Here is a 25476-nt window from a genome sequence, read left to right as displayed (position 1 = left end):
AAGCATGAGGAAATCATTTCTTTTCAACTTAATCTACTTTTCTTCGTTTAGGGCTTAAAATGTTTTAATTTTCTTTCCAATTGTACTCCTTATAAAATCAAGAGGTCTTGAAGTCTGACCAGCACTAGTTATTAAAGTAGAAGTGGCACATTTTTTTTACTTTCTAAAACTTTTAAAAAATCAATGTTTTCCATAGCCTAATCTTAAGTGGATTAAGAAGATTTTTTTAAAATTTAATATAGAGAAGCAGATCTAGTAAAGCAGTAAATAGAAAGCTCCAAACCCTCAATTCTAAAGTTTGGGGCTTTCCTGTGTTTTCACCTTGGTGGAGAAAAGGATAGCAAGGTGAGAGAAGAGACAAATACCAATAAAGTCAGAGAGAAGACTACTGTAGTAAACTACGGACTCATTGTTTATCCCAATCAAGAGGTAAGGCTTGAGGTGACTAACCACAGAAATCAATGTGGGAATTATCAAGAAAGAATACATCCAAAGAAGATAGCAGAGACAAAATTCTACAGGATATGCAATGAATTGGAATGGATGTGGCAAAGGAACAAGTTTTTAAAAGTACACAATAAAAAGTAGATTTGAATTAAAGACTTTATTATAAGAAAAAAGTATACAGACCCTAAAGACCCTTGGCATTGAAGATTTAAAATTCTGATTGTTGGGAGTGACCCTGGAGGTCTGTGACATGCCTTAAGTTTGTTTTGTCAGCAACTAGATGAAATTTGGTAGAAATTCGCAAATCTGAATCCTCTGCTTTAGGCTGTAATTTAGAGAATGAATCTAATAGCTAAACATCCTCATTTCAATGTAGCTTTACTATTCACTGTCATTTTCTTTTCATCATCATGTATACAGTAACTGTTATAATTTTTTTCTTTTCCTAAAAAGAGGGCCTTCAAGTGAGAGATAAAACTTCAGTGTAAGATTCTGACATAGGGATCAACTTGTGGTATGAAGACAAATGGGAAAACTTAACTCTCAAGAATCATGTAACTGAGTAGAAAGCCAGGAATCTGGTCAAGTATCATCATAGTAATGAATATGATGGTTTGAGATGACTTCACATATATATTTTGTGAATATCGAAGGGCTACGGAAATTTAAAAGACAAAAGCTACGTATACAAATGTTTTTAAGTCACATTATTTATAATAGCTGAAAATGGTGAAGGTGAATGGGACCTAAGCCATAGGGAAAATAATAAAGCAAATGAAGGCACAGACCTATTATCCTAAATCACAGCCCTTTGAGTTTAGTTGTTTCTGAATTCAAAAATTTTGGAATTTTGGAAAGATAACCTGGAATATAGTATGGAACATTTCTAAGTATAATCTGAAGTAGCACGCTATAATCAAAGATATTGATATATATGCAGTAAAACATAAATACTCATATTTACAGAGATAAATAAAAGATAAAATAGAGTTTCATGTCAGGAATGAATTCAGGTCAAATTCTGATGCCAAATGAATTATGAAAAAAACCTGGTTTTCAGAGCCTTCTGGATTTTAAAATTGCACATAAAGAATTATAAATGTGCATATCAATTCCATGAATTATCGGAAATCAACAGAAAAAGGTAAATATGAAGAATAACATGTAAACAGATGGAAAGTGAAAATAAAAATGTTAGGCTAAAAAAAGATTATATGTATCAAATCATACAATGTGTACTGTGCATGTAAACACAGGTCAAAATAAGAAAAAGCCACGAAGAATTGAACTGTGGTCAAATGATTTTGAGTATAATTTTCTATATAAAATTATTAATTGTTGAGTAATTACTTTAAACTAAAAACAAATATTTTGTCCAATGTTAAGTCCAGCATATGAAATTACAGGGAAACACACCTAAGTTCAAATGGAAATATTAACAATCTGGTTTCATTATCCACTCAACTATCTTTCCTCTACGATTAATAATGAGCTATCAAATCAGATATCAGGTTCTCTGCTCATCAGCAAGGTCTTTTCAATAATAATTATGGCAGAGTTACTTTTGTAGCAAATTTTTCTATACAAATTATGCACACACTATGTGGAGACCACTCCTCATCCCAGGTGAGGAAATCCAGTGCCCAGGCTAACGTACCACCCACCTAAATGACATTTAAATATAACATAAATCTAAAAGAGCATCATACTAACGTCTTTTTAGGGGAGGAGATCTCATCTTGCTGACAAAGAATCCTAAGGAAGCCAAATAACAACAATAATTATTATTTGCATTTCATATATATTATCTCGATTTATCCTTATAAAAATCCCATTGAGACAGGTTCAATGGTATCACTAATATTCCCATATTTGTGGTAAGGTGAGGAGATTGAAGCAGGAGGAGTGAAAAGACATGGGAAGACACTATAATCTTCCTGGGTCATACTGCCAAGAGGCTAACCAACAAAAATCTCTTCATTTCCCCCAAGACAGCCAGAAGATCATTGAAGTCCAAACCTTAGGTGGGAGAGATGAAAAGTCAGGCAGACCAGGGGCGAGACAGAATACCCTAGAGAATGCTGACTTCTGTAATGGATCACAAGTTGAATAGGCAAGCCCTTGAAATATGCAAGCATGGCTGTGGCAGGTGCTAGACAGAGATATGTAGTTAACATTTCCTGCCCTGATGGAGGGATAAGCTTGAGCAGAAATAAACTTTCAAGATTCATGGGTTCAAGCAGAATAGAAATAGGCTAGCTCTGTGCTTTAATCAATACAAAACAAATAGCCTTTACATCACATACACATATCTAAAAAAAAAGCTATAGTGATTTTTACAATGGCATAATAAACAAGGAGAATGGATTTCAAAAACTTTCCCATTAAAAAATATTTGGTTGAGACTAAATCAGTAAAGTATCATAGGAACCACACACACATGCACACACAGCTTACTAAAATAATGTTTTAGTGGAGAAAATACCATTTGATTGTGACAATGCTTTTGTACTTTTAGAGATGGTAGACAAAAATGATTTGCTAGTAAGAAATCTGAAAGGTATAAATATCTTGACTCCAAGTAATATGTCATACCTGAATAATAATTTGGACTATAAGCTGCACTTCCTGTAGAACATGTATAAGATCGGTCCAAATTTCCTTCCCTGGAAGGTAATATCTAAACAAAGCAGAAGATTTTTCCTAAATCATACTTTTGACAATAAAATGGTATAAAAATTTCTACTAAGAGAAATGTATCATTAAACGAGATTTTAACAATATTTCAGAACTCAATATAATAAATTAGATTTAAATATATAAACATACTAATAAGAAAGGAAAACATGCAGATAATCTGATGAAATAACTGAGGCTTCAAAGGGAAAAATGGGTAACATATCTGTTATACAACTTAATTCAAAGAATGTTCATTAGAAGGTAAATATGCATTTAGTATATCCTGTTCTGAAAGCTAGCTATTACCATCTATCAAAACAGTGGACAAAACTGACCCAGTTTCGATTCTTTTGAAAACTTTATAGAGTTTTTCATCAGGGGTGCTGCTGCAACCCAGTATAAATCTGGAAATGTATGAATATATATTCAGTTATCAAAATAATTATTTGGGGCAGATGCTACAGGTATTTAGTACTCAGAGGCCAAGGATGCTTAACATATGCTCAAGCCAGATTCACAAAGCAAAGGATCGCCTCATTCAAATTAGTAATGGCTTTCCTACTGAGAAAGATGGCTTTTTAAATACTGCTCCTCAAACTTTAATGTGCATATAAATCAGCTAGAAATTTTTTTTTAATGTAGATTATAATTCAGTAGGTATGAGGTGAAGCCTGAGATTGTGCATTTCTAACAAGCTCCCAGGTGATGCTGATTCTTTAAGAATCTAAACTTTATAGCACGGAGAAATCTCAGAGCTGTTGTATATTTACACACACATATCCCACTTAATGCTCAGCAATTTTAAGACACTAGTTTAAAAGAACACGGATCTAGGTATTGGTAACTGTAATATTCAGAAGAATAATAAAGAATTTTCTCAAAGTTACTATTTTCTCAAAGAACATCATAACATAGTTCTTGTCTTAACTTTAATATATCAAACAGAAATCCAAACACTAGACTTACTGATTCTAAAAAGTTTATATGTGTGCCTGTACTTTTGAGTGTGGCATTTAAACTACATCAGATGAAAACTTAGGCCAAAATAATTCATTAATTAAGGGAAGAAAACTAATTCTAACCTGATGGTCAGATAGTGAAAGCTGGTCCTCTGGAAAACCTGTTTGTGACAGGAGATGGGTTTTGAATATGGAGTTGTGGTTCACTAAAGTTACTTCTCCAGCATCCATTCTTATCCTATCAGCAATATCATCTGGGGAAAGAGATCAGATTAGTTCAAGACATATAATTCTTTAATAACTACATTCTTATGAACCAATCTTTTCACTTAATAAAAATGAGTCCCAAAGAACAGCTCTACAGTTAAAAAAAACCTCTCCTTCATAAATAACCATTGGCAAGAGATCTCAAAATGTCATTGTCAAAGAAAGAGGCCCATGTACAGAAACAGGGTCCTTTGGAATTGAGATCACCAACAAATCGTCCAAAACTTGAACAAGTAATAACAAGATCTTGATTCAAAGTTTTAAAAATAATAAAAGTATTTTAAAAATGGGGAAAAAATTCACCATTTAAAACAAACACTTGTCAACACTGGTTTATTCCTTCTAACTCAAAAAGGTGCTTTAAAAATTAATCCACCTGAAAATCTTTTTCTGTAAAAAGCATAATTTATTCATGTGGCTCTTAATGGACATCAGCTCAATCACTATAAAACTGTGACAGAACCTTACTTTATAAGCATTTTGAGACCTTTGTTACTTTGTTATAAAAGAGCTAAAATAGGAACAAATGAGAGCGAGGAAACTCAATGACTTACAATGAGATTAGCAATAAGAAAAAAGGGAAACGAATGAGACAGAGAGGGAGAGAGAGAAGGCAGACAAAGCAAAAGGAGAGAGAGGGCTAATGAGGATATAAAAGGAGCATATGCGATGATATAAGATCTAACTGTACAGATTTTCAACCTATTCCTAATTTGGCAACTAGTCCTGACCTTCCTTACACTGATCCTCTTTACATACATAAAGTACTATGAATAGCGGAAAATGTTCCAATCACAATTAATTGTCAGTGCCATTAGCTAAATAAAATTTAAAATTTACCGTAATCAAATTATTTATCTTATAGAAGGAAGTATAACAGTACTAAAGAATAAGGACTCTGGAACTAAACTGCCTGAGTTTAAATTCTGCTTCTGCCAGTTATAACAGTGTGACCCTAGGCATGTTTCTTAACTTTGTGTCTCAGTTTACCTGTTGATATAATGGATATAATACGTACTATAAGGTACACTTGTAAGGTAACTATAAAAAATTAAGTGAATGTATTTTAAGTACTTAGAACAGGGCCTAGAACATAGAAAACGTCTACTAGTGTATATTTGGCTTTTTCAATACAAGGAATGAGAAAATGCTTCCAAACAATGCTATAAACAACATCTCAACCAAAAGAAAATTGTTTGGTATTACATGATTAGGATGAAATTTCCCTTAAAAATTATTAAGCGCAAAGATGTAAATATTTAAAATGTTAGGAAAATCTATTCTTTCACTCCAGCTTAACTAAAACTCTTACCCATGACAGGTCTTTTCACATCACTGACTTCAGCAGATACAAAGTCCTACAAAAGAAAACAGAAAACAGAAACGTTATACACTGAAATATCTCCTTCATCTGATTTTAAAACAGGAATCCACTCAGAACTGACGTTTGTGTTTTTAGTGGAAAAAAAGATAAAGTGGTAAAGGAGAGCTGACTTGATAAGAGAATGAGAACTAAAACTAGCCTGAGGTAGTTTCAATAATTCTACAATCTACGCTATAGTAAACAGCAATTACAGACTACCCACAGCATCACAGAATAGTACAGCAAGAAGCAAGTTGGAAGAGTCAACCCTTTGGAGATAAATTTGCATATGATCATAAAACTGGTTAGTGACTACACTGAAATTACAGCCTAGAAATTCTTCCCAATCCATTGCTCTATTACTTCATGCTAAACCATTTCATAAACAAGTGATACATCTTGTGGTGGTCCTACTAAGATTTCTGTTCCACATAGGTCTTACAAAGTGGCCAAAGCTACTGATATTCTGAGGACAATCAAGGATTACTTTGCAGTTATACTAAGTACTTTGTCCCCCATCATTAATCAAACTGCTAAAAACCAAAGCCCCTTTGCCTATAAGAAATTATTTTCTCCTCTGATGTATGTAATTTTCCCAGAAAAAGGAAGTTAAAAGCCTAACTGCTTGGAATTAGGTTAATAAACATACTCCCTGCACACATGCTTCTTGGCAGATTTCCAAGAGGGGAAGACTAGGTAATAGTCACACTTACGTTACTCATAATCTTATCACTGTATTTTTTTAAAAAGATTGAGTACTTCAACTACATAGCGATATCAGGGTTTCAATCTACTAAGGAGACTGGTTGATGCACATATATATTCTTTATGGTCACAACAACAAAGTGCGCACACAAAGAAGGCTGCTTCAGCTTTTCTTGGCATAGCTATAGACTAAGTAGAGTAATCATCTGAATATCTGGTCTCCCCCAAAATTTAAGCCTTAGATTTAGGCTTCAAATATTTCCAAATGTTCAACTTAACAAAAGGCTTCTGTCTGGAAATTTTTCAGGTTACTCTTTTCTCTTCTTCTTCTTTTTCTTTTTTTAATAAAACAAAATTCCCTGGGTCTCAGATTAAGAGGGAAAAACAATACCCTCAACTAATAAACTAGCAGGAGCCTTTTCACATTTCATTCTATCAGGCCATTTCATAATTGTCATCACTAGCCTTTTTTTGTTGTACTAAGAAGAATGCCAATTTAAAGACCTGGTGCCCAGTACAACAGTCCCATCTCAACTTCTTTTGCATTGCTGAATAGATGTGAAGAGAGAGGCAAACAAGAAATCAAAGAATTTTTAAGATTATGTCCAGAGAAGTTTAAGTCACTTGCCTAAAATCACACAGATGGGGTAAAGGGAAAAAAGTCCAGGTATTCTGACTCAACCAATTGTGCTTTCAACAAACGTTACAAAACTTTACATCCTTTAACATATCTTCATTCAGGGATTCATACACTTTAGCAAGATAAAAGTAATCCCTAGCTAACTCTGGGGACTCCCTGCTGTTTTATAATTTTAATAATTAAAGCCCCAAGTTTACATTTTAATACAAACATATCCAGCTTCTTCAGTGTGCTTACGGTACTTTCTTTTTGCCACTTTGCGATTACATTGGGAGAAGGGATATTTTACCCCAAGATTCAACATGAAATGCTGGATCTGGAACCACTGATGCCACCAAATTCTTGCAAGCATAAAAGTTTTTTCTTTTTAAGAAAAGTATTTTAAAAACTCATTTCCTAATTCACATTGGTCACTTATTTAAAGAACATAAGCAGTTACAGATAATTCAGGTGAAGTCAGGTTAGTAGCTAAACACAAGACAAGAAATCTGAAAGAAAAAAAATAACGGCAAAGTCCTGGACAGTAACAAAATGTAACAAGTATGGTAGAACATTTATAAACTTACATACATGCAAAGAGGTGATTACAAGAGAATGTTTAGAGCTATGAAGTTACTAGAAAGTATATACTGTGGAGAAACACTGTACAATTAGCTTTATCCAGGAACAAGATGTGGTTAGAATTTATGATATGAAAAGGGTGTGGAAGTGATCATGTGAATCACTCTACTCTGAACTCTGGAAAATTATGTATATGATACAGTTTGTACTATATCACATTATTTGTTTTTGTTTTTCATATTTTTACATGTATTCGCTCCCAATTAGACACCAACACCTTAAACACTAAGTATTCACTGTCGTTCGTACACAAACATTTACTGTACATCAATTACATGCAGGGTACCAGGGATAAAAATAAGGTGGTTCCTTATGCTGCTGAGACGCTCACTGTCTACTGGGGGAAGTCAGATGCATAAAGGGATACTTACAGCAAGACAACAGAGCTGGTACAATTGGTAGGTGTGTAAGTTAGGTAAAGGAAAGACTTCCAAAGCAGTAGTTATGAGTTACATCACCTTAGCTTGAAGTAGCAGAACCTGTTTTTTAATCCATTTGCTCCCTCTTTAACGTATCGAATAGGTGATATGAAAACCATCTTTGCGGATGGGGTAATTAATTGGAATCAGGTAAAAACGAATGAGGCATCTGAGGATAAAAAGCATGAGGCTTCTAAAATGGAACTAGAGGGTAAAAAAAGGAAGGGGATCTCTAAATTGTAAGAAAGCTAAGGGATCATGCTTAAAAAGATGCTTAAGGTTTCACTGTAACTGCAATTTCGAATTTAGTGTAATCTATCTTTCAATCCGCGTCCTTAACACAAATTATCTTTATAAAGAATAAAGATTTAGGAGATGATGCGATCTATTCAATCCAGAATATCCAATTAGAACATGGACTCTGAGTCAAATAGTTGGTAGCCTATAAAAGGCTTTATATAAATTTTATAAAAATCACCCCCCCCGAAATATAATAAGCGTACCAAACGTGAAGTGAAATGACTTTAACAAGGCTGACTTGAAAGTGATAAAGGAGCAAGTTATTGCCAACAAGATAGTGAAAACACTGCAGAGGTACCGATAAACAGAAATCACCAAGCTCAAGAGAAACTGGGCATATATCCAGAGACCACGTTAGGATACACCAAGAAAGGCACGGTTCAAGGGAATTACCAGGAGGCGATGAGCCAGGTAAGCAAACTGTGATGGTTAAGGGGATTTTCATAACCTGGGCAGGAGGGTCCAGACGTTTCTTTCTGGTGGTGGCACTATCATCTCAGGGAGATACCAGAGTAAAAGAGTTGGCGAAATGTTTACGTGAGACGCAGAAGTAGTATCATTCAGGTCTCAAGGAAGGCGTGAGGTGAAGCAGGTGTAACAGAAAGCTGAGATTCCCGGTGAAAACAGCTTTCCCTTGAGAGTCGACCCTGCTCTGGCGGGAAAGCCCCGAAATCCCAGCCGGCCTGTTCCCTGCGAGGAGGGCTGGGCAGTGAGATGAGGACTCCCGCAACGGTACGGAGACGGCCTCCCCACAGCCCAAGAGAAAAAGGCCTGAAGGAACGGCCTCGGGAAGCCTAACTAACGGCCGCCGGCCAGATCCCCGCCAGCGGACAGCAGGGGGGAGGGGAGGTGGTCCCAGGGGGCGGGGCAGGGGAAAAAGCGCCTTTCCCACAGCCGTCCCCACTTCCGCCCAGCCCAGCCCAGGCTACCCGGCCCGGAGCAGCACTGCTTCCCGGCCTGGGCTCCCTCCATCCTCACCCCTCCCCCAGCTTCCCGCCGCCACTCACCGAACCGGAACCGGCTGCTATACGAAGGGGTTTCCGGCCGGGCGCGGAACGCAAAACCCGGGAACCTCCGCGAACCGGAACCGCCTCCACAATACCGGAAGAGCCGCTGGGTGGCTGCGGAGGAGGAGGAGGGTGGGGCGGGAGGTCAAAGAGCAGAGTTGACTCGCAAAACGCCTGCGCAGTGTGGCGAGGCCTGAGAAGCAAGGGATCGTCTAAGGCTGTGGTCCTAATTTTCCTGTTCCTCTTTCAGTTTGGGCTTTTTCTTGTTCTCGGAGTGGTGTTAGTGTGACTTTCGTCCTTCGCTTTTCTCTGTTCCCTCGACCCCCTAACCCGCCGCCTTCTGGTTCCGCTTCGCGATTTTGTGCTTAGGCTCTGGTTTCCATGGCAGCCTACTCTGTGGCCTTCCATCTGCGGGAACCTGTGATCACCTTGACTAATGTAGATCTGAGAGCTAAATCGAGCTCAGGCTACATCGTGTTTTATTGAGAATTACAGAACGTTAATGCTTATAGAGGTTATTGGAGAATATTGGAGATATTTTAGTCTAATAGTTTCAGAGAAGTGAAATCATTTCCCAAAGTTATAAATGTATGGCAGGTCTGGAATTATGAAACAAGTTTCTTAACTTGCAGTCCTGTACTCTTTGCACCACATCATGCTTGATTGGCCATTTGGAAAAAGAAAGAGGGGAGGGGAAGCAGTTTGGGATTGGCATAGGTTAGCCTCTGTAAACATGTCAAACTTTCCAAAATCTGTAGGAGTTGGGAACATGGGTATAGAAAAAGCTATTGGGAGTCCACCAGTGACCTACTTTTATGAGTAAAAATAGGAAAAGACCGAGGCATATGCCCTCTGAAGAACTGAATGGTGTTAATCTAGTAATTAACCTGTTATCTGCGACATACTTTTTAAGAAAGATAATGGAAAGAAATATATTCATTCAGATTTTTTACCAAGCCCCTCAATTTGGTGGGCCTCTGGGCCTAGGCCCTGTCTAGAAGTCTTGGAGAAATTACTCTGAGTAGGTAGTCTAGACCCAGATGACAGTCACAATCTGAGCTCAGACTTGAAGAATGGAAGCCTCTGGAGGGCCCCCCACCTTTTAGCTACTCTTAACAGGTGGGAAAGGGGGATGCTTGCTGAGTTCAGGGATCTTGCTCTGTCAGCTGTATAAAAGTAAATTATTTGTATCACTTCATATGCTGATTTTTAGACTGTCAGGTCTATTAGTACTGAGCATACCTGGTCCATGTCACTTTTGTCCATCTTAATCATTTCACAAATTTTGGGATTAAACTCTGTCTCTATTTCTAGGAAAAAGCCATGCGTAAAAAGGAATTGCATCTGAAATTTTTCATGTGTGTGATTCAATCCCGCCAGTTAGTCAGGACTCCTCAGAGAACAGGTACCGTTGTCTCCTGAAACTACCCCAGTGACAGAATGGGGTCTCTTGCAGGGAGTCTCAATACAGCATGTGAGACTTACTAGTGTAAATGCAGGCTTTAGGGGATCGACTGACCTTGTTTATTCCATCCCTACTATGACAAAATATTTGTCACTGAGTGATTTTTTTTTTCCTGGTACGAGTATCAGGTGACAGTTTGACCTGATGTATTGGGATAAGCCATAGATAAGAAGGACTTGGGAATTGAGGGAGAACATGAGCTGTAGTTGATTACTCTGTCCTTCATGAACTATTTCAACCTTTTCTATGGGAGTCCTTGTTGCCATTGTAATTGATACTTCAAAACCTATAAAATAGTCCCAAATAAAACTGGCTTTCACTTCCACTCCAGTCTCAAAGAATCTAGTTACGAGGTCGAGGTCTGCTTTTCCCTATTTATGTCAAAAGAGTAGAACCTTTTTGAGGTAAGATAGTTGTTGAGAAGAATCATCACTTCTCTAATTTTTGACTGGATTTATGGAAAAAAGGCCCTGGACAGCCGAGTCATAGAGAAAATGAAAGAGAATACTTCTTTTCCTGAATCCCATCTTGAGGGTGACCTAAAGATATTGCTTCTCAGCTGGAGAAGCTTCAACTTCCAGCATGCGCTTACAAAGGCCACCACCTGAGACAGATGCCTTGAAGACTCTAGATACTATGGATGATCCAGACACCATGGAAAGCATACCCGTTTTGAACAATGGTGAGACATGTGGTTAAATAAGGGTGAGGAATGTGGAATGAGTATTGGAAAGTGAAAAGTTTATGCATGGCATTATAATTTAGGCTAGACTTGCCAAATTTGAAGTATGAGTTAAGACACAGGGAGAATGTGTGTTTGTGTATGTGAGAGAGACAGACAGACAGACACCGAGATCTGGGAAACTGTACAAAGAGGAACAGTTCTCTCTGAAGAAAAGCTCGATTTAGCCAATAGTAAGTTAATCGGTGCCCTCGTAATTGTAAGCTACTAATCTGGTTTATCCTGTCATCAGCAACCTTAATATGTAAAACTGTGAAACTTAAAAATGGATTAAATTTAGGAGTTACTATATTGCAAAGTAATTTCAAATATTGTAAAAAAAAAAAAAAAAGATTCACCATAAGAATTAATTTGATAACAAATGTCTCTTGTGTATTTTAAGAGGTGTTCAACTCATAAGCAAGTTATATGAAACTTCAGAAACATACCTCTGCTTCTTCTCAACTTAAATACATTTATTTTGGAGTTAGTTCACTGCAAAATTTATTGAGTTCCCGCTATGTGCCCAATAATATACTAGAAATTATAGAAAGACTAAATACACACACACATATGAGATGTAACCTTGTCACTCCCAATAGTTTACATTTTGGAAATGCCTTAGAGATTATTTAGTTCAGCTCCTTATATTTTTAGAAGCAATTCAATTCTAAAAGTTTTTCCTCAAGAAGTTAAATTCGTTGGAGTAATCACTCCCAGTGCCTATGAAATATATAGTGGTATTCATTCAATAATGTTTTAAGCAGTTACTATTTGAAGTCATTGTACTAGGCTCAGTAGAAGATGAGAAAATGAGTTAGACACTCCTTATCCCCCAGGAGCTGACAATCAAGAAGGGACATAATATGAGACAATGTGTAAGTTAAGAGTTTGATAACTTTGGCTCAAAATGTTGAATTTCAAAAGAGGATGCTATGGAGATGTAGGAAAGGGAGGGGCCAGCTGATTGCTTAGGCAGAGATTCACTGAGCTCCAGCATATAGGCTGGGTATCATGGTCCAGTCCAGTCTTAAGCTTTAAATGGCATACACTCTAATTTAATTCAATCTCATTAGCATACCCAGAATTAACCAGTCTCTCTCTCTCTCTCTCTCTCTCCTGGAGAGGTTGAATACTTCTGGCAGGAAGGCTGCTGAGAGGCTAAGAAAATGCAAACTAGTTAGTTCTGTGGTGGCTATCTGCTGCTGAGTTTAAGATAATCAATGCTGGAGCAGAAAAGGGGGAGGGAAAGTAAAGCTGTTTTATCTTTCCAAGTATTACAAGTGGGCACCATAATCACCTAACTTTAGGAATAGCACTGCCAGCTTTAGCCAAGGATTTCAAGCACAATTTCAAAAAACCATCTTTTTCACAGATCAGCAAGCCATCGGTCCATGCGCACACACGCACACACACACACACACACACACACAACGTTTTATATACAAGAATGCCGATTTATTAAGTTATTGGAGCAATATATATCTACATATGGCAACCATGTATCTGATCTATGTCCCTTTAATTGGACTTGCTTTGTCCATGCATAAAAAGCCACTAGGTACAAGAAATAAGCCCAGCTGATAGCCTTGACCTACAGTTTCTTGAATTCGTTTAGTTTACTCCTTATTTACCTTCATCTTCCATGCTTTTCCCATTATCATTTGCTCTATACCTAATACTCATCTCAGACCCCCTTTATTCTGATGATCCATTGGGACCTACTTCTGTGGTTTGAACTCAGCATTATCCCATGGACAAAATTCTGATGTTCAACTTCTGCCTTTAAGTATTGAGGCCTCAGGTAAGAGCTACATTTAACCGTTCCAGCTTTCCCTCTAGAGGTGGAAAATCAAATATCTTCCCAATTAGACCCAATGAGATCTCTATTCCTCTTTTTGTGCCTTTTCCCTGCCTGCTTTCCTATATCATTTCCTCCTTTCCTCCTTCACTCTTTTTCTGCCTTCTTACCTCCCTCCTTCTCTCCTTCCTTTCATTCCTTCCAAGAAAATTGGCACATACTGTGTCAGGCACTAAACAAAGTAGGTGCCTGCCTGCCCTCATGAAGTTTATAGTCTTGTGGCAGTAAAATAGTAATAACATGGTTAGGTAATTAGAATGGTGTTAGTACAATGAAGGAAAATAATACCTACCATGTAATCAGAGTATAAAACGGGGACCTAATCTGGCTTGATAGGTCAGAAAAACCTAAGAGATGAATATGCATTAGCCAGCCAAAGCGGGAAGATGAGCTTTCTGGGGAAAAAGGACAATAGGCTCTGAAATGAGAAGGAATTGGCTTATTGGTGGAGCAGAGAAGGCCAGTACAACTTGCGTGAGGGGAATTTAGTGGCTGGAGAGTGAACTACAAAGGTAGTGTAAGACCAAAGTCATGCTACACCTGCTAGGTCCTCCCATTCCTGAGCTATGTCACTGAAGAGTGACAGGATAATATTTGTGTTTTAAAAAGATCATTTTGGCTCCTGGTTTGAGGATGGATTAGAAGGGGCTAGAGTATTTACCTGCTCTGATGGGATGGATAGTGTTACCACCTTGCTCTATTTCTTTCACCTAGTCAGTGTAGTTCTATAGGGCATGAGTGAGGAAGTCGTACTGTCAGATAGCATGGTTGGCAGAGTTGAGCCCAGAAATAATGATGCCAAAACATCCAGAAACCCTGGTCTGATGTTCCTCTGTTGCCACTGCCGGCCTGAAAAAAGTCGTAGGGACTTCCTCCAGGATGTTCCGCTCTTTGCTCTAAGTGAAGCTATATATGGAGATGCTGAGCTGTAGTCCTTAAGAAAAGTGGAATACATTTTGTTTTTAGTCTCACACCTGAAAGGGAAGCAGCTACAGCCAATCAGTATAAACAGTTTTGCCTGTACTGTGATGAGGCAGGCTCTGTGTGTGTGTGTGTTTCTGGCTTATAGAGGATCAATTCCTAACATAAAGAAGGCATTTAGTCTTGCATTGGGGCACAGCAAGGGAGTAAGTCCCCTAGGCCCCTAACCTTTGTAAAGAGAGGTGATTAGCATTCCTAGGTCGCCATGAGGAGGACAGCTACCTCCTGGACAGATGCTCAGGGGCAGCTTTGGGGTCCCGGCTCTGGATCAGTAGATCAAATTACTATCTAAAGCCTACCCTGTGCATAAACCTTCCTGTTCACTGATGGGCAACTGGCCTTGGTTGGTAACCTGTGACTCCAGTACTTCTTATTGGGCTGCACATGGGGGATCATGTCAAGATAGTAAGCAGTATTAACACCCATCTGTCTTTTGTGCCACAGCTTCTCCCCAGAAGCACAAGACCTTACTATCATATTCTTTATCTAAGCTATTTGTCACCAGCATTGTTCATGCTCTCCCCACCCTCTATTCCTTTGACAGTACACTCACACCTAAGTGATTTATGCAGACCAGGATACAAAGTTACCCTAATATTGTGAGTGCAACAGATATGTAGAGATGATTGCTCTCCATGGCCCAAGTTTTTTCCAAGCAGGTATACTTACTTTCTTCATCAGAGACAAGATTCTCCATGTATAAACGCTATGTTATAGTGATCCAAGAATCTGCTCTTGGTGAAGGAAAATCAATGGGAGTACTGTCTCTATCAAGATTGCTTTAATTTCAGCCTTGAACTTCTGATCCCAACCTTTTAGGACCAACTCCAGAGAACGTGGGTTTGTATAGAAGTGAGAAGACCAGATAGCTATTTGTTTCAATCCAGAGAGAGGCCCATACCTAATTGCTATGTATGTTTCACAACATCTACCCACCACATCATGGTAGCCCATTTACAATTCTGATTCTAGTCCATAGGAAATCTTGATGATCCTCTGCTATGACATTCTTAATTTGTTCCTGCATCAGAACCTTTGCATTTGGTATTCTCCCTACCTGAAAACTGTTTCTCCAAATGGTATTATGGTTTTCTGTCTTACTTGTTTAGACATCATCTTAGAATATCATCTCAGCAATATTTTTCCAGTCCACCCTACTTAATATAACACCCTTGTCTCTCTGCTTCTTTGCCCTGCTTAATTTTTCTCTTCAAAACTCTTACTACTACTGATTAATTTGTTTATTGTCTGCTTTCCTCACTAAAATTTAAGCTCCATGTGGACAGAGTTTTTTTTTTTTTTTTCTAATCCTGGATCCCCTTGAGTCTAGACTAGTGCCTAAGATGTAAAAGGTGCTCAGTATTTGTTGACTGAATACATGAAACCTATAGCGTGCTATTTCCTGTTCTCCTGAGTTAGAGTCACACCTGGATGACTGCCATGCCTACTTATTTCTAAATGTCCTGGTATACCATCACTACCATCATCAACATCATCTTCATCTTCTCCTCATAATGGTCTAAATATAGATCTGTACCCATCTGTAGTCTTGATACCATCCTAGTGGTAGTGAATGGACTCATGAGCATGGCATACAACATCCTCTTTATTGCCTCCTTCCCATCTCTGCCAGCCTTTAGTAATCATTGTCAAATAAATCTTCTATCCTTCATTCAACTTCCTGGCAATAATGTCTGGTTTTATCCTAGTCTAGAGGATACTGTCCAAAGCTCTCTACATCTTCATTTACTTATCCACTACTTACAGAGTTAATGATCAGAGCATATGAACCAGGTACTTTAGAGTACCTCAGTTGGTTTACTCAAATGCTCTTCCTATCTAGCTACTGCAGAATTCTCCTTAAACATATTCTTAGGCTTTTCTTCTCCAGAATGCCTTTTTTCATAATATTATAATTTTTACCCCAACTATTTGCCTGGACTTTATGCCAATATCCTAATAGCTCACTGATACCTAGAGAGCTCTGGGAAACCTGAGAGGACCTTTTAAATGTTTTCTTGTACACTGAGAGTCAATATAAACAATATGTCTTTCATTTCTGGGTACCAGGGTATGACATATAAGGTGAGATTCTTCTCTGTGCACATTAGCTTTGCCTGACTTATTGAAAACAGGAAGACCACCACCAGCTAGTACAAGATAGAAAGAATGGTAGACTTTAGCCACATGTCTTTCTGGGTCCAACTGACCTTCTTCTTGTGGCTTCAGTCTTTTCTCCCCAACCCCCTGCCAAAATCCCTAAACCCTGAATTCTAGCTACCAACCTCAACAACTGAAGAACGCTGATTGTATTTGGGACAAAATCCTAGATTTCTATCAGTACCCCAGCTAATTCTTATACTTGAATTATTAAAGTAGACATAAGTCCTATTCAGAGATCTATCAGAATGCCCCACGTTCTTTTCCAGTACAAACCCAGGACATTTCAGCTTTATCCTCTAGAGGAAGGGTTTTGGGTGTCATTTTCCAGCCCTGTTAAACCATATTAGCAATGAAAATGATTTCAGAATGAGTACAAATTCAGCTACCGGCTTAGTTCGGTTGTCTTGGGAATTTGTTGGCACCATCTCTTAATTGACTATCTAACTTTCTGCTTTGCTCTTGTGATACCTGGTCCTCTAACTCTGCTAAACTGTGAACCTTACTCCTGACACTTTTCTTAGGGTAACCTAGCTTGTACAGCAATGTTTAGACCCCTTCCTCTGGCCATTCTCCCTTAGTCACCATATTGTGTTCACCTGTAGGTTTCATGTACCCTGCCTTAAGGGATGCTTGTCAGCCTCCCCCATTGGAGAGATGAGGTTTGGACATATACCATATTTTCCAGAACTGCCTACATCGTAAACATTCTCTCATCATCAGTCCACCACCAAATTAGTCATCCAAATTTTGATTCATAAGTCAACCATAGCCAGCTTATGGTACACATTCTGAGTTATTAAGGTTCCTGGGAAACTATATTTGAAATTTAAAAGTTATTTGATAAACAGAGAATTGGGGAAAAGTGAAATGTATAAATTGGATTTAAGAATAAAATTAAAATCCATTTTTAAGGAGCTATGACTTATATCTTCCATCTTTCTAATGCTAGAAACATTTGTATTTTACCAGTATCCTTCTCTCAAACAGTACTAAATAAACACTACCAAATTCATACTATCCAGATTAATTTTTTTGTTCCACTTATCCTCAATGTAAGAATTTAATACATTACAACTGTTGACTGTGTTTTTGATTTCTACAGTTGTATCCCAAGTCCAATGAAATGTAAACTTCCCGTGAACCTTTGATAGTCCCTCTAGATTAGAAATTCCATGAGAGCATATCATATCTTAGTACCTGACAAAATGGCTGGCACATAACAAGTCCTCATAAATATTTTTAAATATATGAATGAATTATAATGAATAGGGGTTTCTCTAGATTCTCATCAGGAAGACATTTACAGCTATTTCTTAATGTGATATATTTCTTCCACTAGCTACTCTTTATTTTGTGTTGGCTTTTACTAGTTTAACTCTCAGAAAGTAATGTCTTCAAGTTGGGGGATTACACTAAGACTACCATAAGCAAGGTCTAAGTACTTCTGAGGAAATTCTTCTTTTCTGGGATTCCCACCCCCATCTGACCTGAAGGTTCCGTAGATGCCTTTTGAGATGATATATCTTTGATTTGTGTTCATTTAGTTTTCCAGGAACTCCTGGGGATGATTGATCTTGGACAGAAAAAGGGATCGAAAGGATCGAGTGCCTTAGAGATAAGCTTATGAGTAACTGAATGACATTTCCTTGCCTTCACCTAGTTAAGGTAGACTCATTAATGTGGTAATTCATTAAGAACATTTTCAGTGAAGACACAGAAGTTGGTAGTGGGTATAGTGGGGAAAGGATGTATTGGCTCTCCAATTTCAGTCTTCAACTTCATTGTTGGAGTTACAAACCTCAGAATGTGGGGGGAGCTTTTCCAGCTTTTACTTTTCCAAATATTTTAAACATCTTTATTGAGATAAAATTTATATATTATAAAATTCACCCATTTAAAGTATATAATTTGGACTTTAGATTTTCCATGTAAGGAGCATGGAAGTCCCCACTTCATCCCAGCAACAAGCAAAAGTAAGAAGACCTGAAAATCAACAACTCTTCTTGGATCCATAAGAGAGGGGAAGACAGAGGGCAAGCTGCTGATCCCAGAGTTGGAGAGACAGATGGGTGAATACAGTTCATCACAGTTTACTGGAATAGAATCTCACATCAGCAGAAACCTCCTTAGGAACCAGTGATGGGATAGGAAAACATGAACTATAATTGATAAATTTCTGGAGGCTCAGTGCAGACAACTCTGGGAGCTAAAAACTACAAGGTGACCCAGTCAAAGGGAGGTCTCCAAAATATTGTGAGATTTCCTTCCAGGAGCTCGACCAGATTCCCACAGTAACTATCAGAGAAAAATCGCCTCAGACTTCTGGCAGAGGGAGGAAAAAAGAAGCCATTTTGAAATATGCCAGAGTACCCTGTCCTACTTAACAAAGCCTGTCGTCAGGGGAAACTAGTTAGCCAGAGCCTAACTTGCTGGGTTATTATCAAGTACTAACTGACTTGAGGAAGAGAAATACCCAACTTCAACCCACTTTGGTAATTCTGTCCCACCCAAGGAAAAGGAAAAAGGTCTGAGAAATACTTTTGAAGTTCACAGTCCAAAGACACAGTCTCACTAAAAGACTGAGACCTGATTATAGGGCTACAGAATGCTTTCTCTCCCCCTACACCTCACTACCACATATTAAAGGTTTATTTGTTTCCTTTTACCCAGTACATCTGTCTGGCTATCAGAAAAAATTACAAGGCATACATAAAAAGGCAACAGTTTAAAGAGACAGGGCAAGCATCAGAACCAGACATGGCAGGGATGTTGGAATTATCATACAGAGAATTTAAAACACCTATGATTAATGTACTAAGGGCTCTAATGGATAAAATAGCATGCAAGAACAGATGTGCAGTGTAAGCAGAGAGATGGACAACCTAAGAAAGAACCAAAGAGAAATGCTGGAGATAAAAAATAGTATAACAAAAATGAAGAATGCTCCTGATGGGCTTGCTGGTAGACTGAACATGGCTGAGAAAAGAATCTCTGAGCTGGAGGGTATATTAATACAATTCTCAAAAATCAAAGAGAACGAAGACTGAAAAAAAAAAATAAGCAGAACAAATTATCCAAGGACTGTGGGACAACCACAACAACAGATGTGACACACATTCAATGGGACCACCAGAAGGAAAAGAAAGAGAAAAAGCAGAAAAAAATATTTGAAAAACTAATGACTGAGAATTTCCCTCAAATTAATGTCAGATATCAAACCATAAATCCAGGAAGCTTAGAGAATACCAAAAGAGATAAAGATAAATGCAAAAAACAAAAACAAAACAAAACTACACCTAGTCATATCATTTTCAAATTATAGGAAAAGATAAAGAGAAATGCTGAAAGAAGCCAGAGGGAAAAAACATCTTACCGGTGGAGGAACGAAGATGAAAATTACATCTGATTTCTCCTCAGAAGCATGCGAGCAAGAAGAGAGTGAAGTGAAATACTTCAAATGTTGAGAGAATAAACCACCAAACTAGAATTCTGTACCCTGCAAAATTATCTTTCAAAAGTGAAGGAGAAATAACGACTTTCTCAGACAAACATAAATTGAGGGAATTTGTTGCCAGTAGACCTGCCTTTTATAAAATGTTAAAAGAAGTTCTTTAGAGGGAAGGAAAGTGGAAACTTGGATCTACATGAAGAAAAGAAGAGCATCAAAAGTGGTGGAAGTGGGGGTCAAAAATTTGGTGACAGACAGAAGGAAATCTAACTTTGGGTAGTGAACACACAATGCAATATATATGACATTATTGAATTGTACACTTGAAACTTATTTGATTTTGTTAACCAGTATCACCCCAATAATTTTAATTTTAAAAAATTCCCTTTAAAAATGGAATAAGTGGGACACATCAAAAATGACGTAGATGATAGAGGCTTTGTTCACTCCTCTTGCAACCAAATCAAAGACAGAAATACTGAGCAAACAGCAAGGAAAGTCACCTGGGATCTAGATGAACAGAAGCACTACAACTAGGGAGAGAAATAATTAATTGCAAAGGTAGAAGGTAGGAGGGGGCGAAGACGCGAGGCTGCCCAGTCCCCAGCGGCTAGTGGGACACAGGCTATACAGCATTGGCAGCCAGCAGCTGCAGATGCCTCTTAAAGGGGCCTTGTTTGCGAGCAGACTTTCACAGTAAGGGACCTGCTTGCTCTGAGCACCAGCACCAGGTTGGTTGCATGGGGGCAGGGAGGACACCACTGACTTACAGGGGGACATTCAGTTGGAGTGAGGAACAGAGGCGAGGCTCTCTCCAGGGCAGAGGTGCCAGCAGTATCCATTGTTCCTCTATTGAACCTTCCCCCCACCTCACCTCCAGTGTATGCAGGCAGCCCTGCCATAGCTGAGATATCAAACTGGATAATACGTTGCTCTACCCAGAAGATTCCATGAAACTCCACCTCACCCCACTCGCAGCCCCACCTAAGCCACATCCAGTCGTGTCCTTGGCAAGTCAGGTGCTCCTTGCTGAGCAGTGCCAAGACTCACGCTGGTGACAGCTGGCCTTGTCTATGACCATCTCCCATCTACTATTGTGCTTCTTTAACCCTTCGCCCATTTTTCCCAGCCCCCCAAAGCTCCGCCCCTCTGGCCGTCACAAGATTGTCCTCTATATTTGTGAGTCTGTTTTCAATTAGTTTGTTCTTTTTGTTTCTTAGATTCCACATATGTGAAATCATATGGTATTTATCTTTCTCTGTCTGACTTATTTCACTCAGCATACTAATCCAGAAATGATGGAGTCAAGCAATCTAACAGATGCAGAGTTCAAAACACTGGTTATAAAGATGCTCGATGAACTTATGGGAAGTGTAGATGAATTCAGTGAGAACTTCAACAAAGAGATAAAAAACATAAAAATGGAAAGGGAAATTAAAAAGAGAACCAGTCAGAAATGAAGAACACATTATCTGATGAAGAGTATAGTAGATACTCTTCATCAGATAATCAACAGAGTGGATAAAGAAGAGAATCAAACCACCAATACAGAAAATGGGGAAGCCAAGGACACTCAATCAGAATGGCAAGAACAAAGAAGCCAAGACTATAATAATAATTTAAGGAGCCCATGGGACACTATTAAATGTAAAAATATCCTTGTCATAGGGGTACCTGAAAGAAAACAAGAAGTTGAAGAGCTATTTGAAGACATAATGTTGGAATACTTTCCTCACCTGGTGAAGGGAATAGACATAAAACCCTAGAAAGCTCAGAGAGTCCTAAAAACCAGGAACCCAAAGAGGCCCCCCCGCCACCAAGACACATTATAATTAAATACAAATAATCTTAAAAGCAGCAAGAGAAAAGCAGTTAGCTACCTACAAGGGAGCACCCATAAGACTGGCAGCTGATTTCTCAAAAGAAACAATGCAGGACAGAAGGGCTTCACAAAAAATATTCGACATAATGAAAACCTAGGATCTACAACCAAAGAATAATTTATCCAGCAAAGCTATCATTTAGAGTCGAAGGAGAGATAAAGAGCTTCCCAGACAAAAATAAGCTAAAGGAATTTATCAACACCAGCCAATAATACAAGAAATGTTGGAGAGACTTCTTTAAGAAGAAAAAACATGCATTGAAAACAGGAATAAAGAATGGTAATAACTACATTCCTATCAACAAGTACCTCAAATGTTAAGGAATTAAGTGCTTCAACAAAAAGATAGAGTGGCTGAATGGATAAGAAAACAAGACCCCTACATATGCTGCCTACAGGAGATTCACTTCAGATTAAAAGACACGGAGATTAAAAGGGAGAGAATGGAAAAAGATATTGCCTTGATGGACCTAGAGGGTACTACACTGAATGAAATAAGTCAGGTAGAGAAAGACAAACATCACATGATTTCACGTACATGTGGAATCTAAAGAACAAAATAACAACAACAAAAATGGAAATAAACTCAGAGATACAGAGAATATTTTGAGGGCCACTAGATGGGAGGGAAGTTGGGCAGATGGCAAAAAACGGGGAAAGGGATTAAGAAGTACAAATAGATAGTTACAAAATTGACATGGAGATATGAAATGTAGCATAAAGAAAATAGTTACTAATGTTGTCATAAATATGTAAGGGAGAGGAGGGGTACTAGATTTAGTGGGGTGATCACTGTGAGTTATATAGATCTCTAATCACTATGCTGTACAGTGAAACTAATATATTATTGTATGCTAGCTATAACTGAAAAAAACTCATTGAATTGTACAATGTTAATTGTACAACCAGCAACTAATTGTCTATTATATTTCAGTAAAGCCGGAAAAAAAAAATCATAGAAAAACTGTAGAAATATATCAAAAAGAATGGAGTAAAAAAAATGGAATAAGTGAAGATAAAATAAAAACTTTTATTTTTCTTGTTTTTAATTGATCTGACAAATAAGTTTGTTCAAAATAGTAACACTCTATTCTAGTATGTATACTCAGGTATATATTATATACATATGCTTATGTATGTTTATAGATAAGTGCAAGGGAAAGGAGGAAAAATTGGGATTATTTTGTTATTATAAGATACTTACACTACTCTGAAGTGGTATGGTGTTATTCGAAAGTGAACTTGGATTCACTGTAAATGTATATTTTAAACTCTAGAGAAACCCTAAAAAGTAAGCATTACTGATATGCTAAGAAAGGAGAGTAAGTCATATGAAATGCTCAGTTAAAACCACAAAAGGCAGAAAAAGAGTGGAAGGCAAAAATAGGAACAAACAACAAGGGCAACAAATAGAAAACAATAATGAATATGGTAAATATTCATCCAACTATTTCAATAATCACTTAATGATCTAAATGCACCAATTAAAAGACAGATTGTTAGAGTAGATCAAAAAACATGACTCAACTATATGATGTCTATAAGAAACCCACTTTAAATATAAAGATATGTGTAGACTAAAAGAAAATGGATGGAGAAAAACATACCATGTTAATACTAATCAAAAGAAAGTTATATTAATTTTAGACACAGCAAACTTCGAAGTAAGGAAAGTTATCAGGGATAAAGAAGGGATAAATAAGGGCATTACATAATGATAAAGGGGTCAATTCTCCAAGAAGACATAATAATTTTTTTTTGCATCTTGTATTATTTTTTAAATAATTTTTTCAACTATAGTTCGCAAATATTAGTTTTAGGTGTACAACATGGTAATCAGACATTTATATAACTTACAAAGTGATCACCCTATAAATCTAGTACCCACGTGACACCATGCATAATTATTACAATATTATTGACTGTATTCCTTATGGTATACTTTACATCCCCATGACTATTTTGTAACTACCAACTTTAACTTTAATCACTTCCTTAAGACATAACAATTCTTAATGTGTAAGCACCTAACTCAGTCTCAAACTCCGTAAGGCAAAAATTGATACAGCCGCAAGGATAAATAGATGAATCCACTATCAGAGTGGGAAACTTCAACACACCTCTCTTGAAATGAACAGATCCAGCAGACAGAAAACAGTAAGAACATAGTTGAACTCAACAATGCCATCAATCAACTAGATATAATCAACATAAGCAATATATCCAATAACAGCAGAATACACATTTGCCAGGCTTACATGGAACATTCATCAAGATAGACCACAGTACGGGCTATAAAACACGTCATAACAAATTTAAAAGAACAAATTAAACAGTGCCTCTTAGGCAGCAATGGAATTAAATTAAAAGTCAGTAACAGAACGATAACTGAAAAATCCCCAAATACACTTAAATAACATACTTCTAAATAACACATGGGTCAAAGAAGAAATCTCAAGAGATATTTTAAATATTTTGAATTAAACGAAAATGAAAACATAGTTTATCAAAATTTATAAAATTCAGCAGAAGCAGTGCTTTTCTAATATGAATGCACATATTAGAAAAGATCTCAACTCAGTAACCTAAGTTTCCACTTTAGAAAACTAGAAAAAGAAGAGTCAATTAAATCCAAAGTAAGCAGAAGAAAGGAAATAAGAATTAGAGCAGAAATGAAATGAGGTGATATCACTACAGATTCCATGGACATTAATAAGATAATAAAAGAATACTATGAACTCTATGCCCACAAATTTGATAACCTAGATGAAATAGATCAATTCCTTGAAAAACACAATCTGTCAAAATTCACGCAGAGAGAAATACACAATATGAATAGGCCTATATTTATTTAAAAAATAGAATCAATAATTAATAACCTTCCAAAAAAGAAAGAACTAATTCTCTACAACCTCTTTCAGAAGATAGAAGCAGAGAATATTTCCTAACATTCTATGAGGCCAGGATTACCATAATACCAAAACCAGATAAAGACATTACAGGAAAACTACAGATCAATATCTCTTATGAACATAGATGCAAAAAGCCTTAACAAAATATTAACGAATCAAATCTTTAAAAAAAATGTATTTAAAAAGTATAAAAAGAATTATACACCATGACCAAGGAGATTTATCGGTATGCAAGGCTGGTTCCACATACAAAAATCAATTAATATAATCTGTCGCTTAAACAGACCAAAATATAAAAATCACATGATTATATTCATAGATGAAGAAAAAGCATCTGACAAAATCCAAAACTCATTCATAGTAAAAATTCTCAGTAAGCTAGGAATATAAGGGAATTATCTCAACTTGATAAAGACTCGACAAAAAATGTACAGCTAACATCATACTTAATGATGAGAAACTTGAAGCTTTCTCACTAAAATTAGGTACAAAGCAAGGATATTCCCTCTCACCACTCTTTTTCAACATGTTACTGTAAGTCCTTGCCAATTCAATAAGGCAAGAAAAGGAAATATAAAGTATACAGATTGAGAAGGAAGACATAAAGCCATATTGGTTCACAGATGATATGATCAT

General features: G+C 37.3%; 2 protein-coding genes across 8 annotated transcripts in view; one reads left to right on the top strand and one right to left on the bottom strand.

Annotated features, from left to right (window-relative positions):
- Positions 1-9812, bottom strand: part of SENP1 (SUMO specific peptidase 1) — a 51312-nt gene extending 41500 nt beyond the window's left edge. The window contains exons 1-5 of one of the 6 annotated variants that reach the window (XM_025050308.1): positions 9408-9812; positions 5665-5710; positions 4209-4339; positions 3043-3127; positions 2161-2202 (exon numbers count right to left, since the gene is read on the bottom strand). In XM_025050308.1, coding sequence (XP_024906076.1) covers positions 2161-2202; positions 3043-3127; positions 4209-4339; positions 5665-5668 — 262 coding nt within the window. In that variant the 5' untranslated portion in view covers positions 5669-5710; positions 9408-9812. Of the gene's footprint in view, positions 1-2160; positions 2203-3042; positions 3128-4208; positions 4340-5664; positions 5711-8793; positions 9385-9407 lie in introns of those variants that run through there. The other 5 variants (XM_015593168.2, XM_015593169.2, XM_006916842.3 and 2 more) reach the window with 5 other exon arrangements.
- Positions 8636-25476, top strand: part of PFKM (phosphofructokinase, muscle) — a 44208-nt gene continuing 27367 nt past the window's right edge. Inside the window, exons 1-2 of one of the 2 annotated variants that reach the window (XM_025050307.1) lie at positions 10722-10812; positions 11432-11554. In XM_025050307.1, coding sequence (XP_024906075.1) covers positions 10731-10812; positions 11432-11554 — 205 coding nt within the window. In that variant the 5' untranslated portion in view covers positions 10722-10730. Of the gene's footprint in view, positions 8812-10721; positions 10813-11431; positions 11555-25476 lie in introns of those variants that run through there. The other variant, XM_015593167.2, reaches the window with a different exon arrangement.

Source organism: Pteropus alecto, unplaced genomic scaffold, assembly GCF_000325575.1.
Source record: "Pteropus alecto unplaced genomic scaffold, ASM32557v1 scaffold196, whole genome shotgun sequence".
NCBI lineage: Eukaryota > Metazoa > Chordata > Mammalia > Chiroptera > Pteropodidae > Pteropus > Pteropus alecto.
This window is presented reverse-complemented; position numbering and strand designations above follow the sequence as displayed.